This window comes from Protopterus annectens, chromosome 2.part2 (genome assembly GCF_019279795.1).
Source record: "Protopterus annectens isolate FY-2018-M chromosome 2.part2, PAN1.0, whole genome shotgun sequence".
NCBI classification, from domain to species: Eukaryota; Metazoa; Chordata; order Ceratodontiformes; family Protopteridae; genus Protopterus; species Protopterus annectens.
Genome location: NC_056730.1, coordinates 927170094 through 927187471, shown reverse-complemented (window position 1 = coordinate 927187471; position 17378 = coordinate 927170094). Strand labels below are relative to the sequence as shown.

At 37.9% G+C, this 17378-nt stretch overlaps 1 protein-coding gene across 4 annotated transcripts in view; it reads left to right on the top strand.

Annotated features, from left to right (window-relative positions):
• The window catches only part of SSBP2 (single stranded DNA binding protein 2), a 1934337-nt gene that overhangs the window by 1466956 nt on the left and 450003 nt on the right, over positions 1-17378 (top strand). For all 4 annotated transcript variants that reach the window (XM_044064241.1, XM_044064242.1, XM_044064244.1 and 1 more), the window contains exon 7: positions 3583-3649. In XM_044064241.1, the coding sequence (XP_043920176.1) occupies positions 3583-3649 (67 nt within the window). The remainder of the gene's footprint in view (positions 1-3582; positions 3650-17378) is intronic.

Sequence of the window (17378 nt, the reverse complement as noted above, 5' to 3'; positions counted from 1 at the left end):
CAACAAGTCCCTTGTCCAAATTCAAAAAACAACTAATTCTGCGGGTGACTCCCTGTTTGCCAACTTCGTTGGAAAAACATGGAACTCTCTTCCAACTATTCTTACTCGGGAGCCCTTGCTAAACCATTTCAAAAAAGGCCTCAAACAATACCTTATGGGACATTGGCTGTGTCCCTGTACCAACCCTGACTAACTCCTACCCTAACCATCTGTCTTATGCAAGCCACTTCTATCTTGCTTCTTTACTGATATCAGCCACATCTGTCTGATATGTAGCAAAAGTCTTTATACTCCCTCCATAAGACCACAGAGTATGTAATTTTGTAAATAAGCTGTAAGTAACTTGTAGATAGTTTCTGTTTCATTAAGTGCTACTTAACAACTCTAGCATATGACCCTGCTTCTACCATATTCAACATGTATTTTGTAATCACTCTCATTTTTGTGTAATCCCCCTCTACGGGGCCACCTCTCTAAGTACTGTATAGATATTATTGTTTTTATAAGTGGAATTGTTTACTTTTGTAACCTGGAGCTTTTCTCCCCGGGCCTCCGCTGAAAATGGACATGTATCCAGTCGGACTATCCCGGTCAACAAATGTAAAATAAATAAAATAATAAATATATCTATGTGTCAGGTGAGATTAGGATTTTGCTGGGGGGAGAGAAGGAAATAAGAAGTGATTTAAGAGGGAAGAGAATACTAGGATGTTGTTGAGGGGAGCTGCCTATGATGATTCATTAGTAATGCAATGAAGGATGCGGTGAAAGATATATATGTGTGTATGTGTGTATATATGTATATATCTATCTATATATCTATCTATATATATATATATATATATATATATATATATATATATATATATATATATATGGGTCTTCTGCTTTATATCGAAAAATACACTTCTTCGAAATAGAGCAGTAGACCCTACACTTCAGCGAAAGTTCACTTAAACGAAAGTGCACTTTTGCTGAAGTCTAGTTCCCTGGGCTACCCAAAAAAAAAAAAAAACCCACTAAAACATGTTTTTGCAGGGGGGCAAGTAAGCTCCCCTGCACCCCCACAACCCTCCTACTTAAATATACCAACTCCGAGATTGCACTACAGCGGGGAAAAGGGAATATTCCCATTCCGTGCTGTAGTGTGACTGCCGAAGTCAATGTTCGAAGTTTCAATACCAAACCTTGTGGGACCTCGTATGCAGCACAGATGAGTGGAGCAGGACGTAACTCCCACTGATCTTTTCAAAAACAATCCATGAGCTTCCTCCATACATGTGAAAAACAGCAGAATTGTTTGCTGAGACTTTGCACAGGGGAAGAGGAGAGACAGTAGAGCATTGAGGGACAATAGTCCCTCATGCTCCAGACCTAATCTGACTGAGTCTTGGGAGTATGACAGCCAATATAGTATAATGTAGTGCTCAAGAAGGTAGAGAAAAAAATGTAAAGCATTCAGGGAAAAAAGACAGGCTGTAGCTACTGTTGCAAAACAAAGATAACTGCACTTACTCAAAAATGATTATAGTGATTGAAAGATGATTATAGTGATCGAGAGTTAAGCAGGTCTTTTGCTCAGATGAGAAGAGAACGTTCGTGATCCTGTTATGAGTCAGCTGTTGTTTAATATGGCAATATGTGTTGGTATAATATGTGTTACAGATGTGGTTATTTACTGTTTAGTTTATTAGATGGTTTGCGGCTGTAAGATTGAGTTATTTGTACTTAAAAAAGGGGAGGAGATGAGATTGTTTAATTTAGAGATTCGGGTGGGGTGGATGGCTAGGGAATAGGTTGTGGGAGGAAAACAAATCAAGTCTTAGACCTAGAACAGCAGGATCCAGTCAGTCTGCATGTGTTCAGGTTGTGTTCACACGGTACATCTGTATTACAAACTGAAGAGAATACTGAACTGTGTGTGTGTGTGTGTGTGTGTGTGTGTGTGTGTGTGTGTGTGTGTGTGTGTGTGTGTGTGTGTGTGTGTGTGTGTGTGTGTGTATGTGTGTGTGTGTGTATCTATGTATATATATATATTTATGTATGTATGTATATACAAATTTATCAGGCAACACTAATAATGACATGCATAATGTTGACACCACGTGATCGACATTATGCACATCAACACACTACTATGAATGCACCGAGAAGGAATCTGTGTGTAGGAAAAAAGCTGAAAAGCAAAAAACAAAACAAAATATTGTTTTTTTGCAGGGGGCAAGCCCCTCTGCACCTTCCACACCCCTTGCTAATTATATATACCATCCCCAAGATCGCACAGTTCTCAGGGAAAGGACAAATTCGCTAACCTCAACAATTGTCCAGTCCATATCTCTCAGTCTGTTAGAAACCTGTCTTTTTAAATGTTGCTTTTACAAACTGAAGGAACAGAGCAAAAATAAAAGTAAAAAATCTGGTCAATCCATCTAATCCACTACTTTTGATGACAAATGTTGACCATCTCCATCTGTTTAATTTCTATTTAACATTTGTTAACTGGGAAAGTCCAACTTGGAACAAAGCCAATTTTCAGTGGAGGCCTGGGGAGAAACACTCTAGATGCATGTCTTTGTAACATGGGAGGAAACCGGAGCACCCAGAGGAAACCCACACAAATGCAGGGAGGACATGCAGACTCTGCACAGAAGGCACCCCAGCCAAGAATTGAACCTGAGAACCTCTTGCTGTGACGTGACAATGCTACCACTGCACCACTGCGCCGTGCTAACTAAACAGATGTTGACCAAAGCACCGTTTGACAAAAGTAGCAGAACCTATAAGTGTATGTGTGCAATATGTATGCACATATGTATGTATGGATACATATATATATATATATATATATATATATATATATCTGTGTGGCACACACACACAAACTTAGATGACTAGTATTGGATGTACCTTTTTTTTTCCAACTCTAGAACTCATTCCATGACTGCTGATACATCTTTGAAAATCTGTGAACCCTTTTTTAATAGGGCATATATTGAGGGATTATCATAATCATCATCATTTTCATCACCATTTCCATCATCATCATCATAATTCCGTTTCTTTTTGCAGTATGTTTCAATTAATGTATTTGTTAATGTTCAGCTTTATTAGGCAATTTGTACCTTTTTAGAATAAATAGAATGCTGAGTTACTATGTTTCTATCTAGTTTATAACTGTGTATTGATTTTTTTCATGTATGTACTGATGGCAATTGTTGCCATTTGGCTTGGTTTGTGACTGAAACTGCTCCACTGTTTACTACTATTCATTTACCTGGTTAAGAAAGGCATTAAATACATTTACATGTTACCTTAGTCAGAGACAGAGAACTAAGGAGAGTGATGTAGGATGTCATGAGAAGCAGGAGGCACACAGGTAGCATGGGAAAGTTACACCTCTGCTGAATACTACATATTAAATTGTACTTTAGAATTAATTTTCCAAGCAGATCTATTGTTAAGGTAACTGTTACATGCCTGTTGAATAAATGTGGATATTTGGCTTCTTCGTTATTTAAATAAATACATACATTGTGTAAAGAAAATAATAGAAACTATTTTTTCTTTATTTTATGTTTTTAGGGACTTGGAGCTGTAGCAGGAAGTCAGACATTACTTTCTAGTGGAATGGATCCTACAAGACAGCAAGGTACAGCTGCTCCATTTTGAATTAAATCAGACGTTAACTGTGGTCATTGTTTGTCTTGCTGTTAAGTCTCTGTTTTTACTGTGAATTTTATAATTAGCATTGGTGAGTTATAATGTTTTATTTTTTGATCATACTGCATGTTAGATATGCATATGATAAACTGGACTAGCCCCGATGTCAAACCATGTGGAACCTCATATGTGGTAAAATGGATAGGAAACTGGCTAAAAGGCCGAACCCATACAGTGCGAGTTGCAGGTACCTCATCAAAAAGTATGGAGGTGACTAGTGGTGTCCTTCACGGCTCAGTGCTGGGGTCTCTTCTTTTTGGCATTTACTGTTCAGATCTCCAAGTAGAGAGAGCCAAGACCTTTAGCTAAAAAAAGTTTGCAGAAGACTGCAAACTGGGGACCATTTTTAAGTCACCATCCAACACCCAAAAACTCTGGAATGAGCTCACCTTATTGAAATATTGATGTAGTAAAATGTATGCAAACTAAATGATAAAAAGTGTAGTATCATCACTTTTGGTAGACATCTCCTCCCCTCCTCATATTATATAGAAAACTTGTCACTGTAAAACACAAATGTTGTTAGGGATTTAGGAACTTGCGTTGATAACAAACTTCGTGTGTTTTAGCCATCATTGACAAAGGTCTGGAAATCCTTTTATGTAGCACAATTTATTGCTAGAGGAATATCATCAGTGCCTTAAGAGGTAATCACTCTGTTGTAATCTGCATTAATGAGACCATTTATCAAGTACAACTTATAGGTTCATAGGTTGGTACTAGGCTATCAACCCTAGGGCCTATAGAAGCCTAGATATAACAATTCCCTGGCTATTTCTTCCCACACTATGTGCTTCCCTGGACCCCTGTCTAGCAGGGCAACTTCCCCTTTGTGATAAAACTCACTAAAAATGTCAAACAGTTAGAAGGACGCGAAGGTTTCTAACCAAAAGATAACAAGCGTAAAGTCCCTGAGCTATCATGACGGGCTTTATTACACGTGTCACAGAGGAGAACTTACAGTGACATTACAGACCCAACTGCTCTGGCCCTTCTGTATGTCCACAAACACCTTTAATACTTCTGAAAGCAATGGATTTTTATCAAGCATAAAATGCTGTTCTTTATTTCCATAGAATCACTGTAACATTCAGTGCATTGCTTCTACTTGATCATGAACTGCAAAAATTAGAATACTTCAGTATGGTTAATGCTAAAGTTAGTTTCAACTGCTTCATGCAACTTTTGCCAGTATTAATGAAGCAATGCCACTGATCTTTTAATCAGTGACAAGATGTTTGTTGCTTTCCTGTAGCTTTTTTTTTCCTTTCAAACATGTAAAATATTTTTGTTTAGTAGCACTTGTGCCAGCACCTCCGTTTTTGTTTAGTGAAGACCAAAATGCTTTCTCGCCTTTCTGATAATTTTTGATCGCACATCCTTTAGCTAGTAATGCTGCAGATCTGTATTTAGCATTGATAAATGCTTGTTCTTTGTCTGATTGGACGAAAGCCTTAACTTAGCAAGCTGTATCACCCCACCATACTTCCTTCTTACCCTTTTCAAATGCACTTCCTCTGGCTCATCTATTCCTTAAGAGAACCCTTTCAAATATTTGGCCATTTTCAGGTCATTTCCTTGCTCTGCAGTATATTTTGCATCCTTTTCGGAATGTGACAATTCACAGTTTTGCACTTCCATATGTATCTCTCTTCTTGTTATCTTTTAATCACTGATCCAGCAGAGCCCCATTGCCTTTTCAGTCCAGTCCTTTCACATCGGTAAAATGAAGCAGCAGAATAGTACATAGCCTTATGTTAAGATCCTCACCTAGTTGTTCACTACAGTTAATGTTTTTCATCTTCATGTTAGCTAACTTTTTCATCTTATCAGATGTTATGCCAATAACTGTTTTAACTAGACATATATTCTTTCTTGATGATAAAGGAAACTTTACAATGTTTCTTCCTTCTCAGTAGTTCAGCAAGTCTTTTTAAAGGACCTTTAAGAATAAACAGAAGGATCATGCTGACCATTCTGCAACCTAGGAAGATGAGGTTTCATGGAGTTTGTAAATTGTTAGTACTCTGTTGCTAATTAGTTCCTTTCAGGTGTACTTCTTTTGTCTAAAAATCCCATTTGACAAGGACACAAATATGCAAGGCAGGTGAGTTGAAGCCAGTTTAATCAAACAAAATTTAGACAGACCAAATTGAGTACTTTTGTTTACAAAAATGTTAAGACTTCATCAGAATGCCTCCATGTAAACCTTCGTTAAGTAATGCACGTTAACCATGTGACTCACACCCATTTGATACTGTACTTCGCCTCCACACAATCACTTTAAAATGGTGTGCTTTATTTGTGTCATGTCAGTTAAGTCCAGAAGTTGATATCCACTGGCAGGTTTCCATAGCCAGCCTGTAAGCCGATGAAAAAAACAATGACTTCTTAAGAAGTTCGCTATTACAATTGTTTCCACAATTCATGATACTGGATTATTCCTAAGATTCAAGCACTTCCTTGCTATATGTACCAGGTCAGATGTGGGAATTATTTTGTTTGCCTGTACAAGAAAGTCACATGTGAAACCTTTGGGCCTGCACCATATATTTGCCTTCTGAAAGGGCAGTTATTTCTTCTATTTATTTTGAATCATTGGCTTGCACTGGTTATAAATCAAGCTATGCTTTTTGGGATTCTCCATTTAGAAGTGCTGCTTCTGGTATGGCTTGTACACTAGATGTCGATCCTTCCCTTTAAGCTCTCCTTTCAAAGGATAATAAGTAGGCCTTAATATTAATTGAATTCTGTATGCATACAAAGTGGCTTACTATAATCACATCACAGGTGGCTAGGCTGGCTGTCATCTTGGAGCTGCTTCCATCCTTCAGCTAGAGCCAGGAGCAGGTGCTTAATGCCCATCTGCTGCTCTTCAGCTTGTTGAGCAACCATGCTCTGTTGTATACTTTTTTAAATAATCTTTTGGTTTCCTGCTGAGCTCAAGTATACTGCTGCATCGTCATTTTTGAGCATGAAAACTTTGCTGCATACTGCCTTGTTGGGCATGGATACTTTGTTGCATGGAAGTAGTGTTATTCCTTCTTCATGTGGCTGTCTGCAGTTCAGCTCAGTAAGAGCTCTTTCTAGTTTACTAGGCACAAGTCACCAAAAGCATTTCTGTGTATGGAGGGATAGGGAGTGGAATAACCTCTGCTGCACATAGTTTATTCAACTACAATTCACCAGCTTTTGTAACATAAACAGAAAAAGACAAGTTACCTGTCAGGCTACAATTAACAAAGAGAAGGGAATAAGCTTCACTTTAGCCATTACCTACTTAACAGAAAAAGTAGAAGGCACTGACGAGTTCAACTCTGGTTAAGCAATTGCAGTATATTTCATTGTCTGACTTAGTTCTTTATATAATATTTCAAAGAAACAAGACATGCAATCCATAGACGATCTCTTAAGCTCACTGTATTTTGGTATTAAAAGAGAGAAAGGGTCCGAGTATAAAACCAAGCAGAAAACAGGCTTCCTATAATTCACAGAAGTCTACAAGCTAGTATCTCCTGTGCTTTGCACCAGCAAACAGTTTTTCAGGATCTTATTTACTGCAGAGTGGCATAAAACCCATCTGGAACTTCTAATCCACAAAATAGTTGTCCCTTGGATATCCCCATAGGATAACAGCAGCTTTTACTTTTATCTCCAATTTAATACAACCCCTGCTTTCAGACATAGGATATGCATGACTTTTAAAGTCAACCACTGCTGCAGCTGGATTACCAACTCGCTAGCTCCCATTTGCAGTTTAAATATTGTAGTTTGCTTTCACCAAGTTCTTAAACATGCCACTTTTACTTTCTTAGCTTCCAAAGTGCCAGCACTGTTAAGCCTTTCAAAGGGACAAGCACATTTTACAGCTGTAGTTACCAAAGCAACCCTTGCTACTTTACATACATACATATATATATATATATATATATATATATATATATCGATGGATGGGTCCCTATTAAATTATTGAACGTTTCAAAGTTTGAATGTCATTTGGTCGACACCATATAATCGAACTTTGAAAAGTTCGAAGGTGAAAGGCAACAGCTCCATACGCGTAGAATGGGAAAATTTCCCTTTTTCTGCACTGAAGTGTGGTCTCGGAGTTGGCATATTTAAGTAGGGGGGTGAAGGGGGAGCAGGGTGGCTTGCCCCTCCTGCTCAGAGCATTAAGGTAAGTGTTTTTTTTTTTTTTTTAGTATTTTTACTATATATTTGAAGATTCAAGTTTCGCTCATATGTTGTTGAACATAGGAGGTTCAAAATTTTGAAGCTTCAAATATATAATATAGACCCTATATATATATATATATATATATATATATATATATCGTTTACACACCCCTGTTAAAATGCCAGATTTTTGTGTTATAAAAAATGAGACCACAATAAATCATTTCAAAACTTTTCCCACCTTTAATGTGACCTATAACCTGTACAATTCAGTTGAAAAACAAACAAATCTGTTAGGGGACAAAATATAAAAAATAAAAAACATACAATAAGCTGGTTGCAGAAGTGTGCACACCCTTAAACTAATACTTTGTTGAAGCACCTTTTGATTTAATTACATATTCAGTCTTCTTGAGTAGGAGTCTATCAGCATGGCACTTCTTTGACTTGGCAGTATACGCCCACTCTTCCTTGCAGAAGTGCTCCAAATCTGTCAGATTGCGAGGGGATTTGTTGTGCACAGCCCTCTTCAGCTCACTGCACAGATATTGTATTGGATTTAGGTCTGGGCTCTGGCTGGGCCATTCCAGAACTTTTATTTTCTTCTGGTGACGCCATTCTTTTGTTGATTTGGATGTATGCTTGGGGTCATTGTCGTCTTGAAAAGTGAAATTCCTCTTCATCTTCAGCTTTCTAACTGATGCCTGAAGGTTTTGGGCCAAAAGGGAGTGGTATTTGGAACTGTTCATAATTCCCTCTACCTTGACTAAAGCATCAGTTCCAGCTGAAGAAAAGCAACCGCAAAACATGATACTGCCACCATCATGCTTCACCATAGGGATGGTGTTCTTTTGGTGATGCAAAGTATTGCTTTTGCACCAAACATACCTTTTGGAATTTTGGCCAGAAAGTTCAACCTTGGTCTCATCAGATTATAACACAGTTTCCCACATACATTTGGGAGACTTGATGTATTCTTTTGCAAATTTTAGCTGGGCCTGGATGTTTTTCTGTGTAAGAAAAGGCTTCCATCTGGCAACCCTACCCCATAGCCCAGACATATGGAGAATATGGGAGATTTTATCACATGTAGTACACAATCAGTACTTGCCAAAAATTCCTGCAGCTCCTTCAGTGTTACTGTAGGTCTCTTGGCAGCCTCCCTGACCAGTTTTTGCCTCTTCCTTCATCAATTTTGGAGGGACGTCCAGTTCTTTGCAATGTCACTGTTGTCCCATATTTCCTCCACTTTTTGATGACTGTCTTCATTGTGTTCCATGGTATATCCAATGCTTTGGAAATGTTTTTGTATCCTTCTCCTGACTGACACCTTTCTACAATGAGATCCCCTTGATGCTTTGTAAGCTCTGTGAGAACCATGGCTTTTACTGTAGCAGGCAACTGAGTAAATATCAGGAAAATCCTGCTAGGACATCTGAACTTTATTTGGAGTTAATCAGAGTCTCTTTAATTGATGGCAGGTGTGTACCCAAGAAGACTAAATGCCGTAATTAAATCAATAAGTGCTCGACATTGTTGTCAAAACCACCACGTGATAGCCGTATAAGAATTGATTTAAATCAAACTCCTATACAACTATCACGTTTTTGCAAGCCCCCAGTTATATATTCTAACTCTGAGATCGCACTACAGTGGGGACATGGATGAATTTCCACTCCCCACTGTACCACAATCTCCATGCAGATGGTCGATTTCCACTAATGCGAATACAGTTGTGCATTCGCATAAGTGGAGTTGACTAGCTGGTGGAAAATCCATTTATGCGAATACAGTTGTGCATTCGCATAAGTGGAGTCGACTAGCTGGTGGAAAACTGCTTGTGCTTTCGACATTCTGTTTTTCGGCACATTGCAGCTGTTAGAATGTTGTTCGCACAAACAATAGCAAACTATATATATATATATATATATATATATATATATATATACACATACATGTGTGTGTGTTTGAATATCTCTCTCTCTTTCTTTCTCTCTCTCTCTCTCTCTATATATATATATATATATATATTTATATAAAATACCAATGGTGCTCAAACTTGACAGGTGCATAGAACCAAAAGCGGTGCACGGAAAAAATATCAGTAGACATCCAACATAACTCAGTCAATTGAGCACCGATGACGCCTATACGGTGAAACCGGTTTGCAAGTAACAGAATGACTGTTGGTTTGCCTATTATGGAATAAAATGGATTAATCCCACAACGCTGAGTATTTATTTACTATGTTATTGGGAAATAGTGAGTGCTGGATATGTTAAGTTCTGGGATATACATATATATATATATATATATATATATATATATATATATATATATATATATATATATTGTTGCAGACTGTAAGTGTGAATGTTCAGATGAGCAAATGCTTTCCCCCCCCCCCCTGTTTTTCAGTCTTTTGGCTGCTTTGTATGCAAGATGACAGTCCAGAGGTTTCTGGGAATGTTCCCCCATTGCTGGATATTGAAGATGATTTAATTAGCAGGGAGTGGTGGGTGGGGGTCACAGCCAATGGATAGAATAGTGACAAGACAGAATTGAAATGAGCACAACAGAAATTAGACTGCAGTTTTTCTAAAAATAATCTTCATTTAAAACAATATTTATTTTTCCTATTTCTTTTTCAGCTGGTCATTAGTCTTATCTACACTTTGAGCTGTATTTTGCAGTTTCCTGGGGTTTTTGAAGAAAAAGGGAGCTTCATTTTGTGTACATAAAATGTATGCTGATTGGAGTGGTTCTGTGTTAACGACTACATAATTTCGTTTTTTTTTTTTTTTTTTTTTTGTCTTTATGTTGAAGACTCTTGAACCAAAATTCTCATTTCAAGGTCATGAATCTAGAATACTAAATTTATTGATTATTTTTATTGAGGAAAATGGGTTTCTGGTTGAAACTTCCAACATCTTCTAGTTTTCTCCATCTTGTAAGTTTATTGCTATAGAGTCCAAGAAATTAGATCATTTATTTATTTTACATTTGTTTACCAGGAAAGTCCGACTTGAGTGTGAGCCCATTTTCAGGGGAGGCCAGGAAGAAAAGCTCCACATGCAAAATAGACAAAAATTATTACAAAGACAGGACCGTTCATAAAAAAAAAAAAATTTTTAAATCTAACGTAGTCAGAAGTTATGCAATGTATACAAGTATAGTGACAAAATACTAATGTTACAGTTCAAGGAAATTGCAAGTAGACATTGTATCATTTTGTCAAGCAGAAGGTTCAATGTACAGTGAGATATTAGCAAATAGGAATGTTACAGTTTTAAGTAGAATACATGGAGAAAATTCTATCTTTTGTCAAGTAGAAGGTTCAAAGTATAGTTAGATGCCAACTGTATCTTCAAGAACTATACTGTCTGTACCATGAAAAGTACAATAAGCATTCAGGTCTTTTTAAACGTCTATACTACACACTACACTACTCTACCTAAAAGTATGAGAGGAAAAAAACACTGCACGTGCATTCAAAAATAGAACAAAGACGTACACATAAGTAATGGTTATACCATCCTCATAATCAGTGTAAAAAGTCTGATGGTATAATCAGTCAGTTAAAGAAGCTTAAAGTAATCAGATAATTTGACTGCCTTGGGTATAATGGCATTACCACCTGTGTGTTTTTCTACTAAAAAAAAAAAACAGTGAAGTTTGATAATAGGGAAGGAAGTAAGGCAGTTATCCCTGAAGAATAGGAGACTGGAACATATTCAGAAAACTGTGTGAAAAAGAAATGTTAGCTGGTTTCTTTCAGTATAGCTGTAGACACCAATTTAACATAAACCAGAAGAACATTTCTGGTGTAGTGCTGATTAATCCAAACATTTATGCAAACATTTTTAATTTGTGTCCTCCACTTGTTATCTCTGACTACAGTTGTATCTCCTAGACCTAGACTATGGTTAGTATTCATTTTCAGTCAAAGGTCACCTCTTCTGCTTCTTTAAAGCTTTACATGCCAGACTACTCACCCATTGTTCATGAACTATGGCAATGGTCAACTGAACTTGGGTCCCTGGATGTTAAAGAAACTTGGAAATGCTTTTGTAGGAAAATGATTATGGGTAGTAATGAATTACTTTCTACAAAGGTTAAGTCAAAGGCAGAAAAGGTATAATGTTCCTTGGTGAAATAACTGAAAAATCTTTGTGACTATAAAAATCAGCAGTGACACATATACCAACGTGTTCTATGCACAGCACATTGTTGCAGCAGCCTATGCTGTATGGGTCCTATCCTGTGTGACTGGCCATCTTAATAAGCTCAAGTGTTTGATCCTGTAAATTGTAAGATCCTATTTGGTATCTACTTTTTTTGAAGTAAAAGTCAGTACCAAAGGGTTCTGGCTGACCAAGTTTGCAGATGACTGTAAGCTAGCAACAGTCATTGAATCCCCCAAATGACTTAGCCATCCTATAGGATCATCTGTTTCAAGTAAATAACTAGGGTCAAAATCATGATCTGAAACTAAATGCCAAGTAATGCATTATTGTATCATTTAGGAAGCCATATACGCAAGGGAGCTACCACATTGACAATACACGCCTAAGAGTTGACCCAGTTGTTCAGGGTTTGGGAACATATGTGGAAAGTGACCTAACTTTTGACCAACATGTGTCTGTTGCTGTAAGAAAGCCCTTCTGTGCTGCACCGCTCATAAACAAAGATCTGTGTCTAAGGATTTGTCCCTCTTTACTCCTCATTAGGCCAGTTATTAAATATAAAGACCCATTGGCATGCATCTGTCCAAGCACATGCAGCAATTTGAATGCCCACATAGATCCCATACTAAAAGGATACAAGGCCTAAACAGCATGTCCTACTTGGACCGACTCAAAGCCTTGTCACTATACTCTGTATCCTACAGACTGCTAAGAGGTGACTTGTGTTTGCCATACAAGGCATCCTTTGATCCATTACTAATGGATTTACTGCACATCAGCAAGTCAAATGGCTTCAGAAATAGTCTGTCTAGGGATCTAAACCTCCTGTGGAATATCACCTGAATGGTTTGGATTGTCAGGTATGTTGCACAGAGGATACCACTGTTGTGTAACAGACTCCCCATTCACATAAAAAAAGTCCATCCCTGTCCATTTTCATGTGCAACTTAAATCTATGAATGTGAAACAGAAAATTTACCCGGGGCTACCCCTGTAATACTAATGAACAGAGGCAGCTCCTAAATGCTTTTTTCCCATGCACAGGTCCCTCCAAATTATTTATGGTTTGATCCCGGTTATTTTTATTAGGAGTAATATATAATCATTGACCATGGGATGAATAAAGCCAGTCTGTAACCAAATGGGATAGGTTAATTCAAGTGCAAAGAAAGAAGTTGGCTAGGCTTAAAGTGGCCCACAAGGGCAACTATCCCAGTACTTACCTATGAACCTAAGTGTGCCTTCCATGGATAGTTGAAGTGCAAAAAGCTCTACAGTTTTTTTTTCCTGCTGAAGAATTCTTATTCGGTGGAACCTGTGGAACTGTTGGTATATTCCTTCAAAGCTGGCCACATAAGTCCCCTGTTTGTGAAACCTTCCACTAATTTTATTTTTTGAGGAAAATTTGTTTTTTTCTGACTGAAATATATGGTTTATCTAAGAAAGTTATTGTTTTTTAGACTTTTATTGCATCTCTAAGGGAGTGTCTGAGTAAATGCTTATGTGAACATTTTGTATGAAAAGTTCTATTTATTGACAGAAATTTTATTTGTGTTTTGTACATGTGTGTATCAGGACAGGATGCTGTGCTCATGGGGACTGTAAGTGGTTATTTACCTCAGAACAACTTGTCTTCTACCTTGCACTTTACTGACACATTCAGACTGTGCCACCTACCTTCACAGTCTCTTTCTCAGCTTAGCAATGGTGCAACCATTGATTTCCACAGTATTTGTGTTCCCTTGTCTGCAAGAAGTAAAGTTGCCAGGGAATCTTTGATTGTTGGGCTGGCTGTTGTTGCACCTCAGCCACTTTTGGCTGGCCCTGCTTATTATTCCTCAAGCCACTTATTGTTTTCCCTCAGATCCTCTTGGTGTTGTATATGCAGCCACCAAAGTCCAGGGGATAGCCACTTCCTTCGCAAATGTAGGGATGCTCCTGACAAGCAAGAGAGAACCACTCGTGTCATTCTCAGGGAAGGGACCGGTGAAGGTTCTTTACTTAGTGAGGATGATGAACCTGCTTATGGGACAAGTATGTCTACTGATAGTTGGTCTTTTCTCAGGAAGAGGAGCATAGTGAAAAAACTTCCAGTCTCCTGTTACTATTTCTATGGTCAAAGATTGAGATTTGCGAAAAAAATTATTGGTGCTTTTTTCCTGCCTTCTATTTCCTCAGCCAAGAAAATGTAGAGTTCCATGTCTTTCTGACATGGATTTTCATTCAGTAGAAAAGGCATCTAGAGAAGAGGGTTGTACGTTAAGAATTTCTTCATATTCCAGTATTCCAGTTCTGAAGAAAGTATAATTTCATATTTCTTCCCAGAAAATTTATCCTTTTCAGAAACTTTATCTACAAAGAAAGAAGGTTTTTTTTCAGTGGGAGTGGAATGAAGTTCCTTTGGTACAGGAAATGCATTATGATATGTTACAACAGCAAAATTTGTAGCTATTTCTCCTGTGTTGACAGGTTTAGAGAATGTTTTCCTCATGGCTTGTAGTTTGCCTGACAGTCGACCTTTTGGTACTAGGACATCTGACAGGTTATGTATATTCCCTCAGACTAGTAAGCATTTGTTTTGAAATCGTAGAATAGATCCATCTGTGATTTCTTTATCGAAAAGTGCTTTTGCCAAACACTTTACTGCTGCTAACCCTATTTCCTCTGATAAGGAGTGGGAAAGCAATGGGTAAGTTGGGGAAGAAAAAGTATTCCTGTAGTAGTTTAACTTTTAGGGTTTTATACTATCAGGCTCATATGCTAAAGTTTTTTTATTTTTATCTTTTGAGAACATACAGACGTTAGTAGTTAATCTTCCTTCTTTTGAGGTCAAACAAAAAAAATATATAGCTAGAACACCTCTCTTACATCTGTCTCTCAGCTCACTAAGCATATTTTAGTGTTTGTTTATGGTGCTACTGATTCCTCCTCTAGACCTGCCATTTCTGCGTTAGTATTGAGAAGGCTATCTTGACTTCATTTTCAAAATCTTCCTGAAGAGGTTAAAACCGAAAATGTATCTTCTCCCAAAGATAAGGATGTTCTTTTGGGCCTTCTGCAGTTGAGGTATTAAAAAAGTGTGATGAAAGGGGAAAGTTAATACAAGGAGTGACTCAGATTTTTCAGTACTTATATTCCCCTCTGCCTCATTTCAGTAAGCCATTTAAGTAGCAAGGTGCAAGCAAACAGGATTTTAAAAAGCAATAGCAAGGAGGTTCCAAAAAGAAAGGAAAAGCCTCAGAAAATCAAGGATAGTCCTCTCAAGTAGCATGACTATTGGCTTGCTCACACTACTCCCCCTTCCCACCCTGACAATCTGTCCATTTCTCTGAAGCTTCATCCTCTTCTGTGGTACCAGATTATTACAGAAAAATGGGTTCTGAATGTAATTCAGCAGGGTTACAAGAGGCAGTGATAATCCTTTCCTCCCTCCCTCCCTACTTCCCAGGGGATTTCTCTTTGTACAGTGAACCAAGTTTCTCTCTTTCCATCCATTCTTCATCAGATGCTGGCCCAGGAAGTGATAGAATCTGTACCTCTTCCACTTGGAGGAAAAGCTTTTATTCAAGGATTTTGGGAGAAGTCTTCTGGATGCCTCTACTGGATATTTCCTCTTGTTGTCAAAATTCTGAAGTTCAAAGTGTTATACCTTCGGTCCCTTCATCCTCTAATCCCCCATGTAGTCTTTATATTAAAGCTAATTTTAAAGGACACCTGTCTTCATATTCCTATTGCTAAGCAGTTCAGGTGTGTTTTTTTAAGACTTGTTGTGTGTGGGTTACTTTATCAGTTCTGTGTCTTACTTTTTCGACTTTCCTTAACAGCAAGGGTTTTTGCATTTCTTCGCTCCAGTCATTACTTATTGTAGACTTCAAATGTTTGAATCTTTCCATCTTTGGATGATTGTCTTATTTTTGCAGTCTCATTTTTTCACTTATCAAGAGTCTTTACAAATTGTCTAGAATCTTCTACTTGATCTGGGGATTCAAATCAGCCTTCAGAAATATTTTCTCATCCCTTACCACAAAACTGTATTCCTGGATGTTGGCTATATTTTTTCCTGGAAGGGGCTTTTCTCCTCCAGACAAAGCAGAGATGTTTTAACTGTTCTTCCTGAGTTTTTTAACCAAACCAACACATCTGCAAGGGAATTTATCAGGACTTTAGAATACATGGTACTATGACTTTCATGTTTTTCCTGTCCAGACTCCACATGAGGAAATTACAGTAGTATCTCAGATCAGCCTGGATTCAGAATCTCTACCCTTTGTACTTTCAGATCACAGTTCTTGTAAAAAGGGAAATTCTTTGGTGGATGGACCAGAATTTCTGCATTCAAAGTCTCCCACTCTCCCTTCCAATCCCCATACAGTCTGCAACTACAGATGTGTCAGACTTGGACTGAGGTGCATTTTCTAAAGGGGGATAAAAGTGCAAGCTCTGTGGAACCATTCAGGCATACAGAAGTGTATAAATGTCAGAGAGATGTTTGTAGTGATTAGTACTTTTTAAGTCTTAAATTATCTCTGACGCCCAGGGCCTCTGCAAGTGTACACAGAAAACAAACACCACAGTGATGTGGTACATAAACAAGGAGATACCAGATCCGTCCCTCTTTGCAGACTTTTTATGATTGCCTGGGAGATAAACTCTGCAGGCTTCATGCAAACTATCAGAGCAAAACTTTAGGGCAGACAAGCTCAGCAGGACCAGGGAAGACCCATGTGAATGGAGGCTTTTTCAGTGGGTCTTCTGTAAACTGATCTGTTTACCTCCTTTCAGAACAGACAGCTAGAGAAATTCTGTTTGATGACCCTTTTGCAAGAAACCATTAAGAAAGATGCTTTCTCATTCCAGTGGAGGGATGATCCTGTATGCTTTTCCACCATTTCTACTGATATCCGTGGTTCTTCTGAAGATCTAGAATGAGTCTCCAAAAATTGTGATGGTGACTTTTGTTTTTTTGCCCAGGCAATTGTGGTTCTCCATTCTTTTCAGTCTGGCCAAGGGCAATTGCTGCAAGCTTCCTCACAGACTAGATTTGCTCACATTAGATAGGGGTTGTTTAATACACCCTGTAGAGCACAATGTGTATGTGTCTTTAAGAAGTATAGCAACTGATGAACATGTGCATATAAATAACGGGCATGTGTTGTACCAAGTGCCATTTTGAAAGTGCAGCTGGAGAGTAAGCATGTGAGAATGGATGTAGTTAGTTTGTATATATGTTACCTAAGTTTAAGTTAATAGCTATAATCATAATGTGGTTGAACATAATAAAGCTGCTTGAACAGA